The following is a 16439-nucleotide window of genomic DNA, read 5'->3' on the forward strand; positions in this document are numbered from 1 at the left end:
GGCCCACCTCTCCAGCCTGTCAAATATAATTCCACTATCTTCCTCAAAACCTGTTCCTGCTCACTTCACCAGGAGACAGACTAGGATGGGTTCAAACTTTCAAACAGCGTTATCGTGTTCCAGCTGCCCCTCCCCTTGCTGCCAGCACCGCAGAACCCCCACATGAATCTCCTGGTCACGTTCTGGAAAACGGGGGCAAGATCGGGCTCCGTTTCCCACCTCTGCCCTTTGCCGTTGCTTCCAGCTGCTTCCCACACCAACCTTGATGAAGGTGTCGATCTCGATCCTCCTGCGTTTGGCAAGCGCTTCGATCTCCACTTGGCAAATGGAGCACACGTACAGGTGGTTCACAGCAGGGCCGCCCCCGAACCTGGGCACAGGGAGAGAGGGAGGAGAATGGAGACCTGCAGGAGAACGGAAATGCTTCCCAGCCCGGAATCCTACGGAGACGCATTTTTATCCTACTGCGGAGGCAGGGGAAGGGGGGCAGCCGGTTTCTGGCCGGAGAGCGCTGCCTTTGCTCACCACGCTGCCCCGGGACGACGCCTTGACAAAGCCCACTTTGGGTTACTGCGGCGGCCCTACCCCACAGGAGGCTCTGCCAGGCCGCCCCGAGTGCTGCGCATCTCTGAGGTGCCCTTGGGGGCTGCCCAAGGTGTGAAGCCAAACCCAAAACCCGCTGGGAGGAAGAAGGAAGCAGCCGTATTCACCTGTTGTAGAGATACTCCCACACGTTCTGGGGCAGGATCACCACCAGGTCGTCGATATAATGGTATTTATTAGGAGGGATCCCTGTGGAGGAAAAGCAAGAGGGAGGCTTAGCCAGGAACTCATTATCGCTGCGTAAAGACACAGATAAAGTCACATCTCCCTTGCTGAAAACTCCCCGAATCCGCTTCCTCTGCTAATGGCAGGCAGCCGAGAGTTCATTAACTGTGGAGGTTTCTCTAATCAAGAGCTTTGTTCCCAATTGCTGATTTATAAACGCAGGACAGCGGAAAAAGCGGAACAATAAACCCTGGTACCAATAGCGCCCGCGCTGTTCTCCAACGGCCAACCTTGCCGACAGGGTAACAGAGAGATGCTGTCCTGTCTGCTTTCCTCGGGTTTGTTTTCAAAACCAAACTAAAACCTGTTGTTTCCCAGCACCACACCCCCCTCTGGGGCTCGGATCAGCAGGGTAATTGTCTCCTCTCTCCGCCAGCAAGCAGGCTGGAGATTCTGCCACGGCAGCGGCTCCGCTGCAGCGGGGCGACAGCGGGAGCCTCCCCCTGCGTTTGGGAGCGCAGCAGGAAGCGCAGCGGTGGCGGAGAGCCGCCGTTCCCGGGTCCAGCAGCACGGCCTTACCTCCATGAGCGCACAGAAAGGTGTGGTTGGTGATGGGACCGGGCTCGGCAAAGGTGTTGAATTTATTGAGCCACTCTCGAGAGATGTAGAACTGCAGCAAGCTGTGCTCCTTCATGCTGGCCAGCGACACGACCTTCTGACGCTCTCGCACAGCCTCCTCGCTGCTCTTCCTGAAGGAGGGAACGGAACGGAAAATGAAGCCATTCCTGAAAAGTCTTCCAAAGGCATTGCTGTAGCCAGCAAGGAACTGCTGCAGCCAGGGCACAGCTCACCTGTAGAACAAGACATAGGCTTCCGCGTTCTGTACCACCGTCTCGTGGACTTCGGTGACGTACTGGTCATCGAACTCGTACCACTGGCCGTTGATCACGTTCTGGCAGTAGGCTATGTAATGCCCACCTGCAACAGGGAAAACAACTCCGCTGGGATTCGGAGGGCAGCCAGCAGCCAGGCCTGGGTCTGGGAAGCACTGCCTCCAGCGCTCATCTCGTCCTGGTTTGCCCGTGCTCCGGGAAGATGGACTTACTGCCTGCTGTGCCGTGGTGACAGATGACTGACAGGAGATCGTAGGTGGTGATCTGGGAGACACACTCCTTGGCTAGGAACGGTCGCAGATCCAGCCCTTCCAAGGGGAAGGAGACGTGACTGTTGATCTTGAAAGAATACATCACCTCATGCCGGAACCGTTTCAAGTGGATGCAAAGAATCTAGAAGACCAAAGACAGAACACCAAAGTGCAGTTTTGCCATGGGAATTCTGATCCAATGGCACATCTCTGTGCATCTCTTCTTTGTAGGAGTTCTTCGCCTGTTAGTGCTGAATCCCGCTGGCTCGTCGGCTGAGAATGGGAAATTCTGTTCTGGTCTGAGTGCAGGGCTGGCCAGCAAAGCAAACTGCTGTTTCTGCTCTACCTCTGGTCTCCTCAGTGGCTGCCAAAAGAAAACTAGGAAACAAGGTGCTTTTACTCACCTCTGGTAGCCGGAGGACTTTGCAGTACTTTACTCCATTCCGCAGTCTGGGGGAGGAAAAGAAAGCAGCTGTGAGGAGTCCCTATAACAAAGGGATGCCGAAAGGCAAAGGCTGCGTCGTGCTTGCTTTGAAATCCAAGACAAACCCTGAATTCCAGCAGCAACAAATTCAGGCTCTTTGCAGCACCCCTCCCAAAAGAGGCATGGCATGAGCAGTCTGTCGCGCCTCCTCTGTCTAAGACAACAGCTTCACTGCCGCCAAGCCACATCCCTGTTCATATCCTTCTTCCTTCCTTTTCCCCCCGGAGCCAGCCTTTTCCTAGCGCGATCAGTCACCTCGACCTCAGAGCTCTGGTGCGAGGCAAGGCCGACTCCACAGCCCAGGCGGCAGAAGAACCGTCCAGGCAGAGGGCACGGCAAAATGTCTGACAGCAGCACAGGGAAAGAAAGTTCCAGAAATACGATACAGGTAATGCCGACTTACTTTTTGCACCGTTCACAGCTGTACATGTTGTCCCCTACAAAGAGAAGAAAGCCGTTAGGTGCTTGCTCTGAGCACGCAACGCCGACACGGCCGCATTCCCGTCCAGCGCGGAGAAACTGAGTTAGGCAACTCCTGGGGAAGCCGGCGTGAGAGGAGATGAACCCAAACCTCCTCTCAGGAGGAGGAGGCAAGGAGAGGATGCAGTCAGCTAGCAGGGAAGCACTTGCCCACCAGCACAAGCGAATACAGCAAATGGTTGGAGTCCTCCAGAGCTTAGGGAGTCGATGGAGGAAAGGAGAACGGCTAAGGAGCGCTCACAACCAGCAGCCACGTCTGCCCGGTGCTGAGGACACTCCCACCCGCATTTCCCACGCCGGACAAAACCGAGCTCAGAGATGCTACCTGCCAACTCTTGGTACTGCCAGTCTCTGTGTCAGATACTGAGGCAGGATTTCCAGGAGACTGAATCCGCCTCCCAAACACGTGTGAAATACTCTGTGCGGTTCTTCTTGTTCTGCGCTGTCCGAAAACTCACCCTTCAACTCATCTGCTGCAAAAAAGGCAGCAAGGCAATCCTCCAGCGTCACAACAGGGCCCCAAAACCAGCTAGGGATACAGGACACCACAAACCTGCAGAGGAGATGAAGAGTTACGCATAAAACAGCTGGACACTCTGGCATACAAAGCCCCGAAGGGATGATGGGTTTCCTCCTCGCTGTAGGTCCTCAGCTCATCACCCACCCCAGAGAAGCAGGGAAAACATGATCTCTCTGAGCTGATGTCCCCATTGAACAAACTGGAAATGATCTGGAAAACTATGCCAGGAATTAATTTGCTGTGGTGGGCAAGACTGAGCTAAAGGCAGAACGAAGCGAGGGATTATCAGCTGCACGAGACGTCTTGAGGCATGTGACAGAGGAACAGTAGCACGTGGTTTACGTGAAAAGGCTCAGGGACCCGTGGTACCACACAGTGTCACCCAGGAACGGTTACAACTGGCACGCTGCTTAGGGACTGCTGCCTCCCAGCACGGCAGGGCAAACCCCAGAACAAAGAGGTCCTGCGCAGGGAACGCACCTCCGGATGTACTCCATGATGAAAGCGATCCAGCCCTGCGAGGCGTAGTTGTCCCCACACGCCCCCGTCTTAGCTGGCACGTTTTGGTAGATGGCAGAGTGCAGCTTGGCCAGGTCCTCCTTCCCTGGGATTGGAAGTGACAGGTCCTGGAATGTCTCCACTGTCGTAGAAACCTGGAAATATCCAAGAGGAAGAGGTCTGGGTTTCCTGTGGATGTAGCGGAGCTGGGACTTGAGCTTATCACCTTTTATCACTGCCTGGCTTTTGCCTAGGCCAGAAGCCTGCGCTGGCAGGAAGAGCAGCCCGCTCCGGCAAATTACTCGCAGGATGCTTTTGTCACCTGGAATCAGTTTTCTAATGCAAACGTGATCTCGCTAGGCCAACTCACTAACACAGATCAGCAAACAAACCCCTGCAGGCAAACAGGGCTTCTTGGCATGGCAGGTTCCTCCCACCTCCCCCGTCATCCGCCTGTCAGCGTTTTAACAGGCCTGCTATATCCCACGGTGTTGGGAAACAGGAGCACCATTTCCTCGGAGATCTACAGCCTGGAAGGCTGTGCTCTGTGACTGCCAGCCACCCGGAGACTCACTCTGTCGCAGGTGAGGCACTGCACCAGGCTGAGAATGGAGCCATCGAAGATGTCAGAAATCACACTGCGATAGCGAAGTTCTTTCTTCTTTTTCCCAGAAGCCTGCACCTGGGCTGAAAGAGAGACAAGCAAGACCCGTCATGTACGCAACCACCCAAGAACAACACAAGTGCTGTCCTGCGTGTTCAGACACCGCTTGCACGCCCGTGGGACAGAGAAGCCCGCTGTGAACGGAGGCGAGGAACACTGCGGCCTCGTTTGGCAGAAGGAAGGGAGAAGTAGCCGACTGGACCCACACAGACACGCCAGCTCTCAGCAGGCAGAAATCGTCTCACTGGAAATCCCGTTTCCATCCTCTTTACTACGTGTTTAGAAGCTTGGCCCTGCCACACAGAGTCCCTGCTTTTCTGAGCTCTTGCAACATTTTGCCCTAAGCTTTATCCTTTCCTTCCTCTCCCCCCTCACCTGCCCGGGTACTTGGTCCTTTATTTTCCCCTGTGACATTTACCATGTGTTCCCCAGGTGTATTCCACTGGAGAGGGCAGCAGGGACCAGCCCAGCACACAGTTCTGTTTAATAACAAACCCTCTTCCCCACACACACGTGCATGGAGACAGAGCGCTTTGTATCCAGCCGGAACATCTGCGACTGGGCTGACCTCAGCCGAGGGGCTGGGACGCAGCAGAGGGAAGAATGCCGCTATGGAACAGCCGGAGGGACAGCGGCGTGAGCACGTGCCATTGTGCTCGCAGGCTCCGTGATGCTGAGGGATGTCACTTTGTAATTTGCTTGGGATGAAGAGACCAGTTTGATAACAACAGAAGGCAGGCTGCACTCCCTAAAAACGCTCCCAGCATCTGCGGCCTTAATGCTATTACTGTGAACCCCAGATGTCCACGAGCAGGAAGCCTGCCCTCGGTAACATCACCTCACAGCGCTCTGGCCCATGTGCTACGACAGGCGAGTCTGGCAGACAAATGTTCACACACCTCCACGCTCCCCTGAAGGGACAGGGTTTGTGCCTGCGACTTCACAGCCATTTTGTTAACAACGAACACAGCGTGCAGATGCAGGCATGGAAATAATTTTAGGCTCAAATGTAAGAGCATACTACATCTGTTGTAGCCAGAGCTTGACTTTACCTGCAGGTTTACTCCCCAGTATTATTTTAGAAAGCCCTGATGAATCAGCACTTCTTACAACTTAATCATGATGGATTCCTGGCCTCTCCTGTAAACGAGGCCCCTCCTCCTCTACACGCTCCCCCCACCGCCTCCCAGCATACACTCTTTGCCCCACCTTTCTTGAGTACGTAGGAAGGCCCAAGCCTGGCAGGACTGGAGCGAGGAGGGCTGCTAGAGAGCTTGGAGTGCATTTCGTGATGGACTGGACTGCAGGGGCGAGAGGAGCAGCGCACGTAGGCATCGTTGTCAGGTTCTGTTTGGGAGAAGGGGAAGGCAGAAGGGCACTGTTACAACTCCAGTTACGACAGGAACCCTACCGCAGCCAGTGCCAGCCCAGCCCTGCTCCAGCACAAAGTGCCGTGTCTACTCACTGTCCTGCTTGTGCAGGCTGGCGGATACCGCTCCCCAAAGCACGGATGAGAGCGTGTACAGAGCTGAACAGCTAATAATTCCATATGAACAAACCCAACTCGCCATTTTTTCACACTTACGGCTAATTAGGTTTCACAGCTTGCTCCTGTATCCCTAATCCACACGGCAGCGCTGCCGTCTTCAGCGCCAGCTGGCAGAGTAAGCCTCTTACGTAAAGAAGTGTTGAAAGAGCGGCTGTGCTCAGTCTGAGGTGACTCCACACCTACGGCTCAACGGCTGCTCTTTTCTTTCCCCCAAGACACAGAAATGCACCAACTGTGCGTCTCCCTTTTCTCTCCACAAAGCCAACGGTCCGACATTAACAATTACACTGAGGAAAATCTCGGATGCCACGTCTCTTGAAACCCACAGAAGGAACGGTCACGTTACGTGTCCCTTGCCACTGCACTACAACGCCGTCCCTGTGTGGGATCACAGCGTGTCTTCCCAAAAACAACGCAACCGGAAGAGGTGTGTACCTGGTGTCCTGCACGGGCTGGTGGGATGAGGGGCTGGAAGCATCTCCGGGGAAGCTCTACCATCAACTGGCATCATAGTCGTATCAACATCCGCATCCTCATCCACCTGCTCCGAGTTGCTGCGCCGATGGCCGCAGAACTTCCTGTCCTTCATCCTCTCCTTCTCAGAGATCCCCCTCCCCGCCTCATCCTGGATCAGCAGCTCAGTCTCTGCCATGCCCCCAGTTGTCCGACTTTGACCATCTCCTTCCCCCCTCTCGCTGCTGGAGTCACACGAGAGGAACTCATCCTCGGAGGGACTTCGGTCACCCTCTCGCTTGTCGTCCTGGTCAGCGGTATCCAGATCTCTCGTCTCCGCAACGATTGGTTCCTTCAGCTCTTCGTGAAGCTGATCCATCAGGCACCGCAGGAACTCCTGAGTGTCCTGAAAACCGGGAGTAATTCCATGTGAGTATCCATCCAGAAATGGGGCAAACAAGAGGGGCAGAAGAGGAGATTGGCTCCACTCGCAGCCTCTGTCAGTGCTGCCCGCAGAGGTCAGCCACCCCTGCAACACAAGCAGGGTTTGGCCATGTGCCAAGACGCCTGTCTGCTACACAAATATTTTTAGCTCTTAAATGCTAAAAGGCCCAGTTTTTATCTCAACATCTTCAGCTGAAGACGCTGACCAACCAGAGCGCAGCGGTAGCGTGCCAGCCACGAGCTGATTTATCAGGGGTTTCACACTGATAAGAGGCGAGAGACAAGGAGAAGCCTAAGGAAGACGGCAGGCTGTAGGTAACAGACTCTTATCCACAAATCAAATTGCATGAACGCCAACTTCTGCTCATGCCAATCCCTCTTAGAGAGGACAGATTAAAATCTTTAATAAATAGGGAATGGAACGAGAAACCAAAGAGTCTACAGTCTAGGTGCAAGCTCCTACATTCATAATACATGGTGAAAGAGCGGGTATGTTGGCTTCAAAGGACCTGCTGGAAAGCAACTTGCTCTTCTGACAACCCCAGAAAGTTCATTCTGACATTTCTGTTATTTTAGGGAAGTTTGGAATTCAGCCTGCCCTGCCTTCTTTTCAACTTTATCTCTTTACAGCTGAGAATTCTCAAATCCGACGTACTTCACATCAAAGATAAATGTAGGAGCCGCTTCATTAATTGTTATTTTTATCCTCTGCTTTGACTTCCTGTCAGTGCCACAGTTCAGACGTACAGTCCTACAGTCACTTCTGTAAGCCTGCTTGCTAATCATAGTTTGATGTTTATGTTTTATTCAAGAGATACGCTGATAAAAACTTCAAAGCAAGTAAGACGCTGTCTTAGGTTGCTGTAATTCCCAAAAAAAACAATAGAGAACATTCCCATCTTTAACGTTATCCAGGCTTCCCAGCTCTGATGTGAATAAACAATACCTGACTCTCACATAGCACGTACCAATAGATCTCAAAGCCCTTTGTAAAGGAGGTGACCATCATAATTTCAGAGGTGAGAAAGCTGACACTGGAAAATGCATGGATTTGATACCAGCAAGCCGGAGGCAGAGCCGGAAGAGATCCCAGGTCTCCCCAGTCCCACCCAAGTGCTCTGCCAGATCACCAGTGCTGACACAAAACGGGAATGACCCTGAACTCGAGCTCTTCCTTCTCAACACCAGCACCACCGCTGCAGGAGGAAAAGTCTCACCATCTCTGGAACAAAGGCATGTTTTTGTTGAGGCCCCACCTGCTGCGCGTAGCCTCGGAACATGGGGTTGACGAGTTTAATTCCATGGGATAGACTGCTCGGGACAACATAACTTGGGCTGTTTAGATATGGAAAAATAAAAGAAAGAGAGCAGTTAGTTTGCTTATCGGGCCTGGAGCCAGGTTGTCTAACAAGCCACAGGACAGGGTGTGGTAACTAAAGAGGACAAAAGATGATTCTGCACCTGCAAAGCCCGGGCACAGACGTCTCTATTAGCTGGATGACATCGAAATTCAGAGCCAGAAACCATCTTTCAAGTCTGTCCTTCCGGGCAGAACCTTCCCTAGCGCATATCTAACGCTCTGTCCACACGCTGAGCTGTCTCTTCCCAGAGCAGGGTTTTGCAATTAGCTACTTGGTTTGATTTGGCAGCGCCACGTCTGTCTCAAAATCTGCGTGGGCTGACCACCCAGGACATGAGGCCAATCAAAGCCAGTAATAAAATGACATTATATTGCTTCAAAGTCTACAGACTTCTCCTCCGGAAAGACAAGGCTTTGGCTCTGTATGTGAATTATCCCTTGGTAACACCTACCATGACACACGTGTGCAATGCCGCTGAAATTCCTCGTTGGGTTTATTTCTGGGTGATCGCGCAGAGCAGACACCTTCAGATTTAGGCAGAGCTGCAGTATTTTATGCTGTCTTTTGAACTGATCTAGGATTTGTACCAACAGCCAACATTTCCCAAAAAACCACCTGCGTTTTCCACTCTTTTGGGTAAAAACCTCTATCGCTTTTTCCATCCAAATCCTCAATCCCCCTGCTAATCAAGAGCCGTGCAAGCACATGCTGGGAGGCCCACACAAAATACTCAGAAATGGCCAAGAGTATTCCCTTACTCCATCATTTTTTCTTCACTGCCAACAGGGAAGCTGCAGCAAAAACAAAACCTCTTGCTTTTTGAAGTCATAACATTCAGAATGTATTCTTTCTGCTGGCACCAGTATAGAATCACAGACTGGTTTGGGTTAGAAGGGCCCTTAAAGCCCATCTAGTTCCACCCCCCCTGCCATGGGCAGGGACACCTTCCACTAGACCAGGTTGCTCCAAGCTTCCTCCACCCTGGCCTTGGACACTTCCAGGGATGGGGCATCCACAGCTTCTCTGGGCAACCTGTCCCAGAGCTCCCCACGCTCTCCGGGAAGAATTTCTTCCTGATATCTAATCTAAACCTCCCCACTTTCAGTTTAAACCCATTACCCCTTGTCCTGTCACTACAGGCCCTTGTAAAAAGTCCCCCCCAGCTTCCTTGTAGCCCCTTCAGGCACTGGAAGGTGCTATAAGGGCTCCCTGGAGCCTTCTCTTCTCGATGCTGAACAAGCCCAACTCTCTCAGCCTGCCCCCATGGCAGAGGTGCTCCTGCCCTCTGAGCATCTCCGGGCCCTCCTCTGGACTCGCTTCAACCAGTCTATATCCTTCTGCTGTTGTGGGTTCCACAGCTGGACGCAGCACTCCAGGTGGGGTCTCACAAGAGCAGAGCAGAGGGGGAGAATCCCCTCCCTCGCCCTGCTGGCCACGAGGATCTGGACACAGCCCAGGATACGGCTGGCTTTCTGGGCTGCCAGTGCACGCAGCCGGCTCGTGTTCAGATGAGCTGGCATGTGCCCATTTTATCACCAGTAGCAGGACAGAGGATCTCCTAGATACAGAGGAATCCTCGCCTGCCCACCTACGCGGGGTTTGAGCTGACTGCCGCGGACAGTGCGCTTATCCCTGCAGCTCCAGTTTCCTCTTTGCTGCTGCCAGACTCCAGAACTAACACAAAACCTGTCCAGATTAGATTAGGGAGTGACCACTCACCGTTTCTTATGCCAAACCTCAGACACCAACTTCTGGTAACTTTTGCACAGCGCTGGTTTCTTATCCGTCCGCACCAGTCCACCACATTCCAGAAAAAACTGCGTGAGAGGTGGGCTACGAGAAAAACAGAAGGGAATTCAGTGCACAGAAATGTCTCCTCTGCTTCTGTTTAAGGGTTTATAAAAACCTAAATGCATGCCTTTCCAAAAGCATGCTTGAGATACTGGTTTCTAAATCAAGGAGAAGCGATTCCAGACGCAGACTGGTCTCCTAACTTGAAACAAATGAAAGAGGCTGATCTGAATCTGTTCCCAGTATAGAGAAGTGATCCTGGAATTAGTTCTCATCAGGATGGCTAGAAAATATTTTAGGATATGGGTCGTTAGATCCCACTGGGGAGAATAAAGAGGTGTGATGTGCCTTCCCATGTGACAAATACATTCCTGTCACAATAGGAATGAGAAGTTTGACTTCAGGCACTGACCTAAACACGAGTCGTGTGCATAGCCACAACTCCATTCACTCTTCACTCAGTTTCCTACTGTAAAACTTCTGGTGCCCTAAACCAACACTCAACCTTTTCTGCACCTAGGCTGAGTGATTCTGTCTGCGAGACTCAGGAAGGCCTCAGACCAGAGGCGCCACTTTCGATATGTGGTGAGGTTTGGTAAAGACTCTACTGAAAGGCCCTCGTGCCTACCAGTTAGAGAGAGCCTGAAGTGCTGCATTCATGTAGCAGGAGTTCCCAAGGTTTTTCATTCCAGTAAGGCCTAAAGCACAAACAAGAGAGGCATGAAACACTTCCCAGATGTGCTGCTTTCTACATTCCTCCCCAGCGGAGAGGGAATTCAGCCCGTTGTGGGCCATCTCCCCACTCTGCTCCTAGGAACCTCTCAGTGCAGGTCCTACGGATTGCAGAGTTACCCTCACAGCCCCTTCATCAACTCCATGCAGAGTTACCTCTTGGTTTCAAATCATCGTCCTCCGATTCAGACTCGCCTTCATCAGCCACGGCAATTGGAACGGCTTTCAGAGGGTGAGCAGGCAAAGGAGAATCCTAGATGAAAGACCAAGAAATAAGCATCAGAGAGAGGCCTGCTTTGGAAGATGAGCCGTGAGAGATACTGTCTTACCCATAAATTGAGCCATCCTTTATAAAAAGCACTCTGGAGAGAGAAGAACCAGTTGCACTGTCACTAAGGCAAGGAGAGAGTGGAAATAGCCCCATTACTGCCTCCCATACACATGATAAGAGAGGAATATGCAGCAGTGTCACAAGGACACGTGTTTCTGGTCCGACAGCTAAAATTTCTATTGAAAATGCAGATGTGACAGCTGTTGTGGTTCTTCCCAGAGACAGATGCCCCACCGAAGAGGATAGGAAATGTTAAAAGTAAAGTAAGAATGGATCTTCAGGTTGTCTGGAAGTCTTCCTGCTGGGAGATCCTACAAGGCAAGGCCGTTGGGGTCCTCTGGCTACAGGTAGCCACCTTCAGTGAAAGGGTTCCTACCACAACAAAAGCCTGGACAACAGCAGAAACCGCTCGGCTAATTTTACAAGAGGTAAACAAACCCCCTGCCAAATGTTCAACCCTGCCAGGCCGGGACCCGGACCCACCGGTTCAGGGAACTTCACTGGCGGTGACTGGGTGTGCGTTGCCAGGCGCTGGTCCAAGAACACCTCCTTTTCACAGGCGTAACACCAGATGCGGAAAGTGGTCAGGTTCACCGTCAGGTTGTGCTTTTTGGCCTAAAAGTGCACAGGTGAAATAATGAATCCGATTTGGCAGCTGGCTCAAGTTGAAGCGAGAGCTGGACTACCAGAACAGGGTAGAGAAGGATTAGGTTAACGGGAAAAATCCAGCTCTGTCTGTCTTAGGATGGACAACAGAGGAATATGCTCACCTGTGCATGAAGTGTGCTGTGGTCAGCAAAGGACTCCCCGCACCCAACATAAGGACAACCGATCTAGTGAGAGAGAAGAGCAAAAGCACAACAGGCACAGCAAATTAGAGCTTTCACAAAATAGTCTGCAGCTCCAGTCCCACCAGCAGCTGCAACTTCAGAACTGATCTTGCCACTTTTCTAACCTGCTTTTTATTCAGGGCCCAGAATAAGATGAAAAAATTGGAATGGCTTTAATTTCAGAAAGAAAACCTGGAAGCAGGTTTGCACCCACGTCAAGGCTCCATTCCAAGGCAGTTGCTCCAATGGGTGGCTCATCTGAGCAGACTCCAAACGTCTGGGCATTCCAGTACAAAAATAAACTGCCCCTGCCCGCCCACCTGCGTGCCCCTTGGCATTCCTTTCCAGCACATCTTCGGAAGTCTCGGGCTTGCGGCCTCCCTTCACCGCTGCCAGCAGAGGCAGGACGCAGCCAACAGCCAGTGCTGGGTATTTGGTTCATTCCTGTTGGGACTACCAGGGGCAACCACCTGTGAGGAGTGAACCCTTACACCCTGGCATATTCTGACAGCATTAGCCTTTAATCTAGGGAGTCTTTTTCTTGGAAGCCATCAAAAATGGTGGAGAGTTCTACTGTGAACCCCCTCTTTGCTCCCCGCTCTTTTTTTTTCAGTACAATATTTGTTTTTAAGTGACATTAGAGAGAAGTCCCACCACATCATGCACACAAAGAGCAAGCCATTTTTACCTGAAGACAAGCCCAGAGATTTGGTCCCACAGCTCCACAAGACTGGCAAGTTCCCTGCATATTCATGATAAAAGAAGGTTTGTTGGCTTGGTTGGTCTTTAAGTAACCTCGTCCTTCTAGAGTGGGAAACATCTCTACAAGACAAGCCTCAGCCAACCTGCAGCTCACAGTATTTAATTTCTTAATATCACATTTCCAATTAAATTCCAGGTAAGTGACACGTCTGAGCAGATAAAATGACAGCAAGAAATACATCAGACGGGGTCAACAAAGACTTGCTTCGTGGGACACGTGCAAGGTACCTCAGCATGGCAAGGAGGGTCTCTACGGAGACAGGCAGCCTTTTCTTCGACAAGCAAACAGGCAAACCCACGCACAACAGCTAAAAGGGAAAAAGGACTGAGGACCAGAACACCCTGTACCTTGGATTTGAGCAGCAGGTCATCCCTAGTCACCTCTCCTATGGAATCCAGGTGAGGACAGATGTCTCTTGTATCCCCCATTGTCACCGACGCTCACCTGCGGAGAAGTGTTTTCCTAGGACAAGAAGGGATAGTTCCTTCCAGTTACACACTGGATTTGCTCTCACAAGATACATTAGCATGTTTTGTGTATTAGAGACGACCAGATCCATCTTTAAGGTTCAGAGAGGAAAACAGATCTAAATCTGGAGTCAGGCGTATTAGCACGCAGAGTTCTGACCCGCTGCTGCTGGCGGCACTGCGGTGTGGTGGGTAAGCGAGCAAGGCCGCGGGGAGGAGAGGGAGACACGTGAATAAGGTGATGAAGACGTGTTCAGAAGTGCGGGGAGGTGCTCAGGACACGAGCACAGCTGCAGCAGCACAGCTGCCCACTCGGTTTCAGGTATGGGGACCGATTTGCTGTAGCCACAAAATGAAAACAGCGGTACTGTGACCTACGAACCACCCTCTTCTTAAACTCCCAGACTGCCTGGATCATGTAGCACCTCTGAATGTCGCAGACTCCTACAGCAATAAGTAACAACTCCCATTAACTCATACATGCTTTACATACCTAACTGGTCTGGCGTAGCGTGATCCTGACTAGACTGACAAACCACTTCCCACCTGTGGGAAGCGCAGCAGGGAGGGTGGGAAACAGCCATCTGAAAAGGCTTCTTGCCAAACACAAATACGCAGCACCAAGAGATACGAACCTAATTAGCTGGTTTGCGTGAAACTTGGATTAAAAGTGAAAGGGCGCTGCAGCCCGAGACACGAGTATTTAGCCCATGGTGTCCGGGGGCTTTTGGCCCTTCTGTGCTGATCTAACACATTTAGTTCTTACACTATACCAAACACTAAAAATACGATTACTGTTGTAAATGAGGCTGGGCAACAGGGAATTAGGCTTAAATGGTCCGTAACACTGATAACCTGTCTTCAGTCTCTGAGGAATTCACCACTTCACAGGTAGATTTTTAACAACATGAGCTACGTAACTCTCAAAGACGGAGCAAAACGTAACGACACACTGTTCCAGCCAGCTCCTACATCCAAGGTTTCATAGCTGCACGCTTACGAGCACAGTAAACACGTTCATGGTGGTCCACGGGTATGTGAAAGACTTCAAACACGTCTCGGTAACATGCAGCTCTAAAAACCAAAATGAAAAGAGCTTGTGTGTCTAAGCACAGTTTAAATAACCTCACGTGAGGCTGCTAAAAAGAAAAGAAAAAAGAAGACAAGTAATAATAACAACCCAGACCCGGATCCAGAATATTACTGCTGGCTGGAAACGAGGAGGATAGGAAAAGCCCACATTGTTACAAAAAAGAACTGGGAAAAGTTAACGACTCCGGCAGCGTGGCTGTTACCCTCTGCTGTTTTTGCACATTTGAAGGATATTTGAAAGAAATTCCAGTGTTACTTGGACTGAAGCCCTGACAGGGAGGAGAAAGAGAATTAAACAACAACAACAAAAAGGCTAAATAAGCCGATCAGCAACACTTATCCCCGGAGCTGGCCTAGCACCCTGCGTCGGCAGAAGACAAACCTCAAGGATAATCTCGTAACCATGTTTTTCCAGCACTTTGGAATGGAATAAATTGAACTGGAGGAGCAAAGCAAAACTGGAGGGAGAAGAAATCACAGCAGTGGTTGTAACCAGGATCTCAATAACCTGTGAAAGAAATGCCTCACAAACAACGGAGCCTTTTCATGCAGCTTCGCAGAGACGCAAAACAGTACCCTGTAACATTGGATGACTTAAAAGACAAGTGACAAGTGTGGTATCTCTGACTAACACGTAAAACTGGGACACTTCCAGGCTCTGAGTCCCTTCGTCAAAACCGACCCCTTTTCGCAAAAGCATCAGCTGGTCCAATTAAAAAACGAAGTGTCAACGCCACGTTTGCCACTTCACCTCTCTTGATTTCTTATCCCCTTCTCTTTTTGTTTCCTAATAAACAAAATACTGTCTTAAAACTTTACTCCAGACCCCTTCACCAGCTTCAGCAAACTGGGAATCAGCTTTGGAGCACGCGGTGTTATGTACAGTCCTGTGGATGTGGGTGGTTTTAGTGCATTCTGTGGGACCACCCTTCTAGTCAAAATTAAAACCATGCCTTTAAACTTGCCAGCACTGGGATGCTGATATTCCACCTCAGGCTTCCCCGTTTGAAGAAAACAGGGAAAACCTCCTTTTCTCCTCTCAGCCCTGCCTGAACACATCAGAAAAACTGTTCAGAAGGAAGTATTCAATCCCAACCTTGCCAGCACTCTGCCCCAAGAGCTTTAGCTGGCACACACAGCTGTAATGCTGCAGGGGAAACCAGGAATGCAATAAAAGCACTGTCAGAAAGCTTAATTCTGCTTGTCAAAATGTACTGGGTATGATGGGAAAAGAAGTTACCTTAAAACAAGTCCTTCAGCCTGTCTTTCTCAAGCACCACTGTGAAGAACAGTACAGGAACATGTCAGAACAATTCCACGGTAACTCCAACCTACTTTCAGTTGCTTAAATTGCTGCCAAACCCAGTGTCTCGGCCTTCTACAGCAACACACTCTTCGGGTTTGGGGTTTTTTGTTGTTGTTTAAAACAGCTGTGTGGTTTTGTACCACAGCTTGAGCCAGCTGTCAAGAATTTCAGAGACGTGCAGAATCACGGTCTGCAGAGTAACTACGGATAAAAGAAATCCTAGCACCGTTCATCCGCAAAACAACTACCAGGGCTGTTCGCTCGTCTTGCATAACCTGCCAAGATAAAGGAGTATCTGCAGTTGTTCTTAGCGACGCTGTAGACACGAGATGCTGAAGAAAGGAATATTTACTGAACTGCCCCACCGATCAGGAAGAACCACAGACCAGGCGCCTGTCACTCTCAGCTGCACGTTTGCGCCGCATCACGTATTGGAAAGGCAGGCATTTTATGTAGAATAGGCAAAGAGACCGTGTTTGAATAGAAATTTATTACTGGAGGTCACAATGTGAGAGCAGACCTAGAAATCTGGGTTGTAAAGAAATAAACACCTTCGGGAACGCCCCCCTCGCCTTGCTATGACGCTCCTCAGGCAGAGCAGACCCCCGACACCCCAAATCCTCTCCTTAACAGCCAAGCATGAGCGAAGTTTAACGTAAATATCCCTGCACACCGCTGGATTCCTGGGGAACGAGCCCCCGGGAGAGGCACCAGGGGCCGACCCGGGCACCGCGGGCCCTCGGCGGGGAGGGGGACCGGGCC

At 51.1% G+C, this 16439-nt stretch overlaps 1 protein-coding gene across 1 annotated transcript; it reads right to left on the bottom strand.

The window, feature by feature from the left end:
* Positions 1 to 261: 261 nt before the first annotated feature.
* On the bottom strand, positions 262 to 13240 carry USP20 (ubiquitin specific peptidase 20; the record flags this gene model as incomplete). Its single annotated transcript, XM_010150524.1, has 20 exons — positions 13160 to 13240; positions 12738 to 12791; positions 11990 to 12052; positions 11703 to 11834; positions 11045 to 11141; positions 10785 to 10854; positions 10085 to 10198; positions 8261 to 8339; positions 6603 to 6966; positions 5768 to 5905; positions 4469 to 4581; positions 3877 to 4049; positions 3335 to 3429; positions 2800 to 2833; positions 2317 to 2362; positions 1874 to 2054; positions 1620 to 1746; positions 1348 to 1517; positions 711 to 792; positions 262 to 370 (listed from the first exon to the last, which is right to left on the bottom strand). Coding segments are annotated over exons 1-20 (2322 nt in total), but the record flags the coding sequence as incomplete, so codon positions are not given.
* Positions 13241 to 16439: the final 3199 nt, after the last annotated feature.

The sequence above is a fragment of the Eurypyga helias genome, unplaced genomic scaffold (assembly GCF_000690775.1).
Source record: "Eurypyga helias isolate BGI_N326 unplaced genomic scaffold, ASM69077v1 scaffold41450, whole genome shotgun sequence".
Lineage (NCBI taxonomy): Eukaryota > Metazoa > Chordata > Aves > Eurypygiformes > Eurypygidae > Eurypyga > Eurypyga helias.